Below are 12,287 nucleotides of genomic sequence, written 5' to 3'. Positions count from 1 at the left end.
CATCTTCACGTTGAACTGGTACCTTTTGCCTCTGCTTAGAACTTTGGTCATTAGAATCCTTCACCTCTGTAATGAGAGCAATCAGTAAGGCTGGTGGTTTTGATGCCTTCATCCCTGGATTTACTGACCTCATAAACTGTAAGCTGATATTAGAGGACTGATTTGGCCATGATACTTGTCTCCTGTCTTCACTCCCTTCCTCCCTTCCAGGGTACACTTTAATGGGCTCTCATGTTCTCTGGCCTCTATTTGGATCTTGCTAATAGTCATTTTGCTAATGACACATTGGGAGACCAGAACGGGAGGGAAAAGAGGCATTTTTGTACATCTCAGACCAAGACTGCCCTAGTAGAAATTTGGGTGCTTAGGTTCCAATGAGCTTCCCTGGTAGATGGTACTTCACACATTGTGACACACTCCTTGCTGGAAACAGCACAAAACCAAGTCTTGTGTGGCTTTTCTGAGACAGAACCCTTAGCTGCCAAGGCCTGGCTCTGCGGCTTCGTTCCCTCACCCTTCTCCTTTGCTGGAACGCTCTGCATCCCTTCCCTTCACTGTAGAAGCTGTAGCTGGGAGTCTTCATTGAATAGCAGGGTGGACCTGAGGTTTCCCTAGCAAACCCCTCAAGGCTGGCAGTGCTTCCTCCTTTAGGACGATGCTTGCTAGGCCCTGCTGCGTACAGTCTTAGTAGAGGTGGATATTCTGACTTTCACCTCCCAGCCCCCAACAGTAGATGCTCGCATAAGGCAGGGCCTGGGCCTTCGTGCTCTGTGTCTCCTGGCCTGTGCGGTATCTGGCACAAAATATTTATGAGGGAAGTCAGCAAGTCTGCACATAATGGATCCAAGAGGTACTTTCAAAGCTGTGGGTGGTAAAATCAATTGAAAAGGTTATGGCCAATGTTTTTCAATGCAAGAATAGAATAGAAAATATCAGAGTGTGCCGTGCGGTGAGGGCAAGTTTCATTTCTTGAATGTTTTGTCTCCTTATTATGTGTGGACCAGATGCTCTCCTGGTTCACAAATTGGAAGGGTTTCTGGTGGTCCACGGTCCTAGTTGTACATCTGAAAGTCACTGGATGCAAAAATCTGGGGTCTTCCCTTACCAAGAACTGTTTGCCAGTTGTCCGGTGACAACGGCCCCTTAACCTCCATCTCTCTGGCCACTGTCCTTTGACCTTCTCCCCCTTTTCTTCCCCCTAGAATGTGTACTACACAAGCAGCCAGCAGATCCACGTGGGGGTCCTGAGCCCCACTGTCGATGATGACGACAACCGTTGTCTGGTGGACGTCAACAGCCGGCCCCGGCTCATCGAGTGCAGCTATGCCAAGGCCAAGAGGATGAAGCTGCACTGGCAGTTCTCTCAGGTAGCAGTCACTGGAGGCACGGGGCTTCTCCTTGGGGCACTGTCCGGACATTCTGTGAAGAGCAATCCCCACACGTGTAACCACGGAGCTTTCCTTCCTCGGTCTCCGTCAATCTGGAGGCCTGTATTTAACTTTTCCTTGTCTCTCATGAAATAGAATCCCAGGATTCAAACACCCAGTTTTGAATGCACTCTTTGCCTCTGCCCCAAGAGCTTCCCACCAGAGGGACTCTTCTGTTAGGGTCAGTTTCAGCCTATGGATGGGGAGGGACACTGGCCTTCTAGATGGTAAGGTGGCTGATTCTTACAGGAGGTGCAGGAGCCCCACATGGCCCTAGAACTCCAGAGCACCTGGGGACCTGAACAGAATCAGGGGAGGCCAAGAGGGGCTGTCACACTCAGGAGACTAAGTAGCAGAAGCTCATCATTCAAACCTCCCAGCCAGTTGCTTCTGCCACGAAGAAGAAGGATTCTGGCAGGGCAAGACAAGGAACTTTGATCTAATCACTGTCCCCTGCAAGGGGGTGGAGGATGCTGGTGGGGGTGGGGGACGTATCACACTCTGCAGGCACAAGACGTCTTTGCCCTGTGGTCTGGGTACAGGAACCAGGGGTCTTCAAGAGAGCCATCCTTGTCTTAAGTGAGTGGTGGAGGTCAATACTAAACAGCAAGTTCAAGTCAAGGTCATAAACTTAGAGGCTAGTTAGAGATTGAAATGAGAACCTGAACCAGGAAAGTGGATGGGAAGGAGGTTTATAGGGAACCAAGGGAGTTCATCACAGGCAGGCAGAGGCTGCTTCAGGAGCTCTGGGTGGCCGAGCCAGGCCTGTAAAGTATATCGGGTTCAATGAAAAGACATAAGGGACAAGAGACTTTGCTAACTCCCACCAAGGTACCTTACCAACCATTGTGCATCATTTCCAATAGGAATAACACACCATGCTGATTACTACTCAGAAAATACCCCAAATTCCTTTTTATATTTGTAATCATGGCATTGCTTTGGAAGTGGCCCCCTTAGAGACCAGAGTTGGAACTGGGGTGTGAGATTGGGGTGTCTTCCTACTTCATCTCCTGTTGAAGCTTGAAGTTCCCCAGTTATGCCCTGTTGCTGTACCTGGCAAGACACTTGTCCCTGTCCCCTGCTAGATGTCTGTCACAGAGGGACACAGAGTGGAGCTTCCCTCCTTCAGGTTCACAGGCAGAAGACGTTCAGTGGTGTAGCTATGGAAGACACAGGTCTGGGTGTGTGTAGAAAATATGACTATGGTTTCTTTTCTCAGGCCAGGAGCAAAGCAGGCTCACAGGCTGAGGAACAAGGGGTGGGGGAAATAGACCCTGGGCCTGGGGAAGTGGGAGGGGCTGACTTTGCTAGGATGAAAACAGATTTATGCCTGAGACTTCAGGGCCTTTGACAGTTATACCACAATCTATGGAAGCCACCCACTACTGCATTCAGCTAGGCCTCCTGGGGCCCTAGGTTTAGCTCAGAATGATTCAGGAAGTGAGGGAACTGGGGTGGGACAGGGCCAGTGGCTTTTCAGAAGACAGGGTACTAGAACATTGCAACTGTTCCCTCTTATAGAGGGAACAGCATGAGTCAGAAGGTAAGCCATCAAACCTACACCGCGGCACAGCACTCAGATGGGTGCGGTCTGATCCTGGAGGGCACAGTTGGGAGTTGCCAGAGCAGAGACTAGAAGGGACACTGGGCCTCATCATGGAGGCTACCAGGGGATGGGAGGCCATACAGACCAGGGTACAGTTAGGGCTAGGCTTTCCCAGCCCCCTCTGGTGGAGATTAGGGAGTTGGGTTAGGAGTTTCAATAAAGGAAAAGAGACAGGATGAAGAGTTAGCAGGAGACTGACATGAAGTTTGAAAGTTAGTTATCCTCAACTCCCTCTCTGCCATGACCTTGCAGGCCCTCAGGATCCTGGCCTGCCTCAAGGTCACTACCAGGCCTCATCTGCCACTGACTCAAGGGTCTCAGACTTTGGATGTTGAACTAGTTTACAAGTGTGGCTGACTCCTGAGATGGGCGAGCATGTACCTCTCCTCCCTGAAGGCATGAAGACAGCTGCTTCTGGACTGTCTTGCCATAACCTACAGGGAGTCACAGGCCAGAAGGGTGTCCTGGGCTCTGGGTCTTGCATCACCCAAATGTATCTATTCCCATTTCACTGAATATCCCAGTTCCCTTTTCAGGCTTTGATCCTACAGAAACTCTAGAAATAGTAGGGAGGCAGCTCTGTCTGTCAGTCTGTCTTTAAGCCTTGGCCTCAAGACAAAACCATCTCACAGTGAGGTCCTTCCTTCCTCCGTTTCAGAACATAGTCTCAAACAGGCATCCCTCTAGGACTCCGACCTGAATGGACTCATTGACTAGCCAAGCAGACAGTGCTGCTGTGGAGCACGCTGGGGGCCAGGCAGTTTTCAGCCACTTTAGCATATGTCTAATTAAAACTCCCCAGGTGCTCTGGCAACCACATCTTTGATCTCTCTACCAAAGGGAACTGTTTGGAAGTAATATCTTTAAATTCCTAGTTTGCAAACCCAGGACAGCCACTTCCCATTTGCTATTCAATAATGACTATATGTGCAATTTTTGCTTGATATAAAATGATTGATATTTATCAGGAGACCTGGAATCCATCCATCCACTGCTCATTGATGAGGGGATCACTGCTCACAAGGCCAAAGGCAGCTCGGAGCCTCTTAAATGATTAAAGTCTTGTATTTGAGCTTTGGAGAGAGCTCAGTCAGTAAAATGCTTGCTTCACAAGCACAAAGACCCGAGTTCAACACTCAGCATCCACATAAAAATCAAACAAAGGAATATGGCAGTGAGGCTTGTAATCCCAGAGCTGGCAGCAGGCTCAGGGAGAGACCCTGTCTTGTGACTGCTGCACAGGCACACACACACACACACACACACACACACACACACACACACACATACACACACACACATACAAGAGAGAGAGAGAGAGAGAGAGAGAGAGAGAGTCTTGTACTTGGGCTAATTTTCTTGTAACACATTTTAATCTTTGCAAATTATGCAGTGACCTGACCAACTAGAATGTTCTGCTGCAGAAGCCGAGATAGAAGGAGATTTCTCTGGGTGCATCTGGAATCTCTTTTCTGGTTTCAAAGTAGGCATTATTTACTCTCCTGAGGACCATGCTTAAACTTCACAGACATGCCGAATTAATTTAAAAATAATTCAGTGGGATTCTCTTAGGTTCTACACAAAAAAGGCATTTGCATATCTCTGTTCCATCTCATACCTTGGTTTTCTGTTTAACAAATAGTTTGTGCCCCCTCTAACCTCTGCAAGCCCTTCTGAATTTGCTATGCTTCTGGCTGCACTGAGACACTGTTAGACACTGATATTTTGAAACCACATTTGATGAAAACATCTCCTGGCAACGCTGATGTACAGGGCTCTGATGAGCAATTTTCTGATGATGAACATTCTTTCTTTTAGTCATTCATCAAACATTTATTGAGCACAGGGCTTTGGCAGGGGGGATGCGGATGTGAATCAGACACAGCCTCTGCCCTCGAGGAGCTCGGGGGCATGTAAACACATAACAAAACAGGCTGATGAGTGCAAAAAACAGAGGGCTGTGCAGGGCTCTGGGAGCCCAGGGTGACTGGTTCCATGTGCAGAACTCAAGGATGGACTCGTGTGTGCAGTGTGTTTGACCTGACTGTTGAAAGTTGGAACAGACAGTTCCTGGATAGGGGGAGGGAAAGGAGCACCCCAAACAGAAGTTCTGCCTGGGCCAAGGCATAGCAAAACCCAGCATCCTTTCTAGCATCCTGTCTACTGTGTGGTGTGGGTGGAGTGTGATGGAGCAGGTGGGAGGGGGAGGTTGTTAAAGCCACACCTGACTTTAAACTTCACCTCAAATCAAAGGAAGGCTCTAAGGGAGCTCTTGAGGTGTGTTGGTCAATTTCTTCTTGGCAAGAAGAGATTGTTGAACACACAATTCTAGTCAGCTCTACTGACTGCCTCCTGAAGGATGGTGTTGCTGTGGCTAGAGATGGGAGCTCACCACAAAACACAGCTTGGGCTCTCTTTGGTAACAGCATGCTTTCACAATAACTAACACCAAGGTTCCACAGAGGGCAAGACCCTCAGTGACCTAAGGACCTCCCAAAAGCCCCCACCACTGCAACACCACCATTCCAAGGACACAGACATCAACACAAGCAAGACAAACTTGTCTAAACTGTAGCAGTATCCTTGGTGAGATCTGGAGATACCCACAGCAGCTGGATGGGATACCCAATGGCAGCTGGGTGGATTAGGAGAGGAGAGGCTGGAGGCTGGGAAGTGAGGTAGGAAGGGGCTGTCCTATTGTCCCCAAGATAGGTGGGAGGATTTGGTAGCCGCAGAGACAGCACTTGGGGAGGACGTTGAGAGGCATGTCAATGCTCTGTTGGTCACAGTGATGGATTAGTGATAATGGCTGGGTGGGGCTGGGATGGTATTAGTAACCCATGACAACCTATAGCTCTGGACTTACAGTTGGTAAGGCGACAACACTCACTCCCTTAAACACATTTCTCTCAAAAGGGAAATGGTAGGTCAGTAGGTAATAGTTGCTTTCTATGAGTTTTCTAACTCCTGTCTGCCCCCATTAAAGAAATCCCCAAACAATCTCCTGGTATTATAAATTCCTATTAATTAAGTGTACAACCTTCAATCTCCTGGGAGTTCCCTTCAGCCTAGGATTTAGAGGACATTCTAAAAGTCCAGTATAGCATTAATGGAAAAGGCATTTCAGTCAGTGCCCTCTGGACCAGGAAAAGGAAACAGCAGATGCTCTGTCACTAGAAGGACATCAATAGAAATAAGAATCCTTGGCCATCTCTGTGGCTTTCAATAGTTAATCCAGTGCTAGAGTCACCTCTACAAGATCTTCCTGGGGACCCTGAAAAGGCTGCTAGGATGTGTCCTCTCAGTCTGGCTTCCCCACAGCTCTCCTGTGCACCTGAATGGCGGTAGAAGTGATGGGTATGCCAAAGACCAGAATTTGAGCTCCTCATTCTGGAATCTCAAGGACCAGCAAGTGTGGGGGAGGTGCCGCTTGTCCCCTGGAGCTCTGCAGAAGATCAGAGAGAGAAAAATCAAGAGCCAGGGCCAGAGTTATCCACGAGGTTGGTGGATCACCAAGGGGCCAGGTGTGGGGATCCACAGAAGTTGAACTGGGTGGCTTTTATACCTTCCCAGCCCTGAAACTCTGTAAGCTACTGAAGTTAGACTGCAGAGCTGGGGGGTTTGTACCATCAACAAGACTACTGGGCCAGCCCAAAGACAAAACGCCACAAATTAAGAATAGGTCAAACTTAAATGAAGGTCTTCATGATACTTTGTGGGACCCCTTCCCCATCATTCCACCCTGTGACACTGTTCACATGTCCAGTAGTGTGGATAACAGGACTAGGTCCCATGCTTTAGGCAGCTCTACCACAGGACAGAAAGCCTGGGACAGAGTAGACACTGTCCTGGTTTGCTTCTCTGCTGCTGTGATAAACAATGACCAAAAGCAACTTGGGGGAGGAAAGAGTTTATTTGACTTACACATACCTATCACAGTCCATCACTGAGGGAAGTCAGGGCAGGAAATCAAGTGGGAACCTGGAGGAAGGAGCTGAAGCAGAGACCATGGAGAATGCTGATTACTCCTGGCTTGCTCCTCATGGCTTGTTCAGCCTGCTTTCTTATATAAACCATGGCCACCTGTCTACTGGTAGCACCACCCACAGTGGACTGCCCCCCATATAAATCATTAATCAAGAAAATGCCCCATAGACTTGCCTACAGGCCAACCTGATGGGGGCAATTTCTTAATTGAGATTACCTCTCCCCAGATATGCCTTGGTTTGTATCAAGTTGACAAAATTCAGCCAGCACAGACATACAGTGTGCTGTTGATGAAATGAAGGGGCACTTTAAAATAAGTGTATGACTCTTAGAAGCCTCCTGATTGCCAAATCTTGAGCTAGATGTATGACCAAAGACAAGCAAAACCCTACCTTTGTTGACCATATTTACTATTGTTAGAAGCATGTAAAACACATTTTCTATATGTGGGTGTGTGCATGTGTGTTCATGTACATTCCTTCCTAAAACTATATTTTGGAGGAGGTAGAAGAAATCTTTTGTACTAAACAAATGTTCATACTGCATGGAGCAGAGTACTAATTGGTGTGACTATGTTTTGAAAGGGGGATTTTGTCCCAGTTTCTCTAGCTTGCCCTTTATGCTAGCTACCTCCAACTATCATTTCTTTGGTAGAAGTATCAGCATGGCCCAGATTCCAGGGAAACATGGAGGAAGCTCCACATCCCAGCCCCGGACTTGCAACATTCTTGGAGGAACTGTCAATGAGAAGAGCAAAGGTGTCTGTTGGTGCCAGGAAAGTGGGATAATGCCCCAGGGGATCACAGAGCCCAGAGCCCAGCTCACCTGCCAAGGGACAGTTGTTTCCGACGGCTGGGATCTGATGTGATAACCTGATATGAAATAAATATCCTGCTGCAAAACAAAACCTATTTGCAGGAGAATTTCCCCAGAAGGCCTTCTAACCTTGCCTGCAAATTCTTCTACTGAAGGAAGAGGAGCCTTTGACTTTGTCCAGCTCCGTCCCCAAGTGCTGTCAGCACATCCAGCCTTGAGAACCTTTTGTGCTGAAAAGAAAGGGCTATAATCGGGTGTTTCATTATGGCTCTGGGAGAAAGCAGCTTTTCATTTCCTAGTAATAAGGAAGGGTGCAAGTGGGGCTGTCCAGTTTCACGGGACTGGTAACGCTTTGTTTAGACCCTGTTTTCTTAGTTATTTTTAAAATTAGAGCAATCAGCATTTTCCTCCTCCTTCTCTTCCTGCAGAAACCAGGGACAGGAGCAGATGTGATTGCTCAGCTCCCCAGAACTGCGTGGGATTTTTAAATATATCAAAATTTATATAGTGTTTATAACATACCAGGCACTAGGCTAACCTTTTATAAATACATCTTTGAAACCATGATGGGGCTAGGAGTCTAATATTATCCCCATTTCAGAGATGAGGAAGCTGAGGCACAAACAAGTTAAGTAATTGTTAGACGTCAGTCCTAGGATCCTGTCTCAAGAGTCCACACTGTAAATTTCCACACCAGGATGGCTCTGTCTTTGTCCAGAATAACCAGTTAGTGGGAATTTGAGGCTGGGATCTCCCTACTGAGTCAGATATATGTGAACTGACCAGACCACAACCACCTTGGCCAACTCTCCATACACTTGTGTTGTTGGACTCCTCTTTACCTATCCTTCGTTACTTGGTATTGCAAATATCTATCCTCAGCCAGCCCCCTACAGCTAATCCCAGGCAAAATCTCACTTAGGCTTAGGTGAGTCTTCTTGAAGTAAAAAAACATCAAAGTGTATATTGAACACAGTAAGTGCTGAATATTCATACTACACAAAGACCACTTTACTCTACAAAACACCTAAGCTTGGGGTTTCTGTAACTAGGCCTAATGTCCTGCCCAAGCTTTGAAGTATCTGATTATCAATCATTGAGCACTTAACCGGGAAACTTTGCAGCTTGGTGAGCATAAAGCCCAAGACCCACAGGGCTGCTTGCCCTTGGAAAGTTCATTAGCAAAGAAGATGGATTGAGAACTCTGAGGTAAGCAAAGGAGTCAGCGAATCCAGGATCTAGGATCCCGTACACAGTTGGCCTTAGACTCATCTCCAGTACAAGGAAGACCAGCCCAGAGGCTCTTGCCCAGGGACACAGGCCAGGCTTTTCCTAAAAGAGGGTCACAAGTGCTGTTGATCCTTGGAAGCTGGCCCCAGACCAGCACTGCCATTAAGATGGCACTTGGAACTGAAAGAGACACATTGTCAGGCTATGTCTGAGACCTACTGTAGCTGAAAACAGGGTAGTGGTTGAGTTTCCCAGGCACTCTGGTGACACTGCTCTCCAGTGGACCACCCCTGGGCTGCAAGCCCAGTCCCACCACTTGCTAATCATGAGCCTGATCCTGCTCCCAAACCTCAGTCTCTAGTTTTATGAAATGAGAAATCTTCATCTCTACACCTCAAGGCTTCAGTGAGGAAGACACCTTAGCATGCACCTCCTGGGTAGGGTAGGGCTAGTCTGGTGCAATCTGACCCATACCTAGCCACCATCTAATATACTTTTGGGGAAACTGAGGCAGAGAGGTTCTTGGCTGTATCATGACCTGAGATCTGTGCCTGAGGGTTTCATGGATAGTGACTTCTTTATGTCCCAGTGTATCCATAGTTCTCTGTGCTAAGATCTCAAGTGGCCCAGAATGGTAGATGAGATGATAGGCAGAAACCCAGAATGGCTCAGCTATTTCCCAGGTCACATGGTCACTCCCTAGATCATATGACCAGGGCCTGAGGAAAAAGTCATTTCTTACTTGTTTCTGTTTGGGCCCTTTGCCAGAAGGAAGAACAAGATGGTGGCTGGGCCTGGCTCTAGGAACTGTTATTAGTATTCTTTATCCTATACATTCAACTTCCGCTTTTTTTTAATGGCTGCTTCCATATTTAATTAGGTTTTCATTCCAATTAAGCCCTCTGTGTGCTGCAGCCTCTCTCCTGCCAGGTTTAATTGCCCTTATTTAAATTCTTTAATTAAAAGTATTGTGTGTTTCTAGATCCTGTAGTTGTAAGCATTACACAAATAATTTTGATGACCAGGCTGGTAAACCAACAAGCAGGGCCCTCCATGGAGAAAGGGATGCTCAGATCTCAGCATCCAGCTCCAGCTCCAGAGCCAAGAGACAGGTCCAGAGCTGCAGGCCGAGCCCTAGGGCTTAGGACAAGAGTTGGCTAACACATGTCTCAGCATCCTTCTCGAAACACTTAGCCCAGCCCAGCACCCAGAGTGGCCTGCTTGATATGTGGATCAGACTTAGCAAACATTAGCTCTGCCTTGCAGCTAAAAGCCAGAATTAAGTGGCCCTACTCTCATTCCTTGGGCCTCGTCACCTCCCCTTTACCAATGCTTCCTCTGCCTCTGCAAAAAATGTACCCCAAGAGTTTCCTGAGCCTCACCCCAAGCCCATCACTGTGTCTGGAACTTTTCATTAGGTTCTGAACCTGCTCCTGGGCAGCCATCTCTCTTCCTCCATGTGTCTGCTCAGGTCTCACCTTTAATAGAGGGTCTCCCTGACCAACTGATAAGCATCCCCTGCTTCCTAGCATGCCCAAGCCTCCTCCTGAGCTCCATGATCTGGAGCATAGCCTCAGTACCTCCTCTTCTTGCTAGAATTTGCTACCAACTCTCCCTCCTAGAACACAGTTGCTGTAAGAACAAAACCCTTTTTTCCAGTCATGAATACACTGGAGCAGCTAAGAAATGTGCATGGCACTTGACAGATGCTCATTGACTATTTGGCAGTGGCTGGCAGGATGCATGAATCATGTCCCTTCAGAGAACCCTCAAAGGGAACAGACCAAACCTGCTTTAGTTCACAGAGACATCTTTCTCTACCCCAGCAATGGGTGCCACACATAATTTAGTCTAGCCACTACTTAGGAGATAGGCATGCAGTGGGGTAAGTGGTAGGTTTCTTAGTGAAGAACAGGGAATGGGGAAGATTCCCTGGGGTCCCAGCTGGGCTCTACATGGAATCTTAGGAAAGTCTCCCAGGCTCTCAGAACCGCAGCCTCCAGTTCTATAAAATAAGGGCTCCTGCTGCTTCCCACTCTGGACAGTGTTGTAGGAAACTCATGAGACTGGGCAGGGAACACACCAGGCAAGGTGCCAGGAAAATGGCAAATAATGTTAGTTTCAGTGCAGAACGTACAGGTCAAGACAAAGACAGGAAGAATGCCAGGCTGCTTCCCAGTGTGAGGAAACTATGAATAGGAGAAATCAAGGTTCCTTTGCAAGGCTGGTGAGTGGTAAGAAAATGTCCAGCATTTGTTCCATGAGATAGGTGATGTTCTGAGGAGGAGGGCAGTGCCAAGGCTGGTTCTACCATCAGTGAGGGCCTGGCTGTACTCTCCATTCCCCAAATGTGGTTCCTGGAAGCATTTGGGGCTGCTTACACTGTTCACTTTTCTGGAAGCTCTTTCTGCTGAGGAGAGAGCTCATGGCCTCATATACAGCCCTCCCAGGAAGGAGTCGATAGTGTTACTCAAGTGGAGTTGCTTCTACCCACCCCATTCCTGCTCTCTCGGACTTGAACCATTTCTTCCACACCCTTCTGGAAGGCAGGCCGCACTAGCTGTTTGTACCCCATGATCACACACTTCCTGTCTCTGGGGTGCATGGGTGGTGGCGGGGCAGAGCTTGGGAAATGTCAGCCTTGCATCTCTGAAGGAAACTCTTCTACTCCATCTTCACTGTCTGACCTTGGGAAAGAGCCCAATGAAGGCCTTAGTGACAGGAGTGGCCGTCAGGAAAGGAGGGGCTGCAGTCTCTCTTCCACGGGGTTTCCAAGCTCAAGGGCCTGGGAGATGTGAAGCAACCAGCCTCGCGGTTGGCAGGGCCTGCTTTTGGCCCCAGAGATGTGCTGAGCAGCCAGAATCTACAGCATAATGGATAGAGCTTGGTCCAGCTTTATTTCTATGACCCCTCCCCCAGGCTGATGCCCTGAACAGCCCCTTGTGTGTATGTGCTGTCTTCCGGCTTGCAGAGAGACAGATCTTCTATTAGCCCTTCTGCTCATCCTCTCCAGAGTCACCTCTTAGCCCTATCGACAAGAAAAGTAAAAGGGAGAGGAGGGAAACTTGCCCAAGTGCCCGCAGCTGACAAGCAGAACTGAGAAGCTCTGAGATCAGCACTCTCCCCTCTCAGCCTCAGGCGGAAGTCAGACAGACCATGGACTTAAAGAGCTGGGCTGGTCCTGACTTCCTGCCTGAGCTTTGCCCCACCTCCGGGAG

The 12,287-nt window shown here is 48.3% G+C and overlaps 1 protein-coding gene across 1 annotated transcript in view; it reads left to right on the top strand.

Annotated features, from left to right (window-relative positions):
• Positions 1-12,287, top strand: part of Galnt18 (polypeptide N-acetylgalactosaminyltransferase 18) — a 324,709-nt gene that overhangs the window by 308,402 nt on the left and 4,020 nt on the right. The window contains exon 10 of the mRNA XM_036201277.1: positions 1,203-1,367. Coding sequence (XP_036057170.1) covers positions 1,203-1,367 — 165 coding nt within the window. The remainder of the gene's footprint in view (positions 1-1,202; positions 1,368-12,287) is intronic.

Source organism: Onychomys torridus, chromosome 1 (genome assembly GCF_903995425.1).
Source record: "Onychomys torridus chromosome 1, mOncTor1.1, whole genome shotgun sequence".
NCBI lineage: Eukaryota > Metazoa > Chordata > Mammalia > Rodentia > Cricetidae > Onychomys > Onychomys torridus.
The sequence above is the reverse complement of the archived record's forward strand: the minus strand, read 5'-3'. Positions and strand labels throughout refer to the sequence as shown.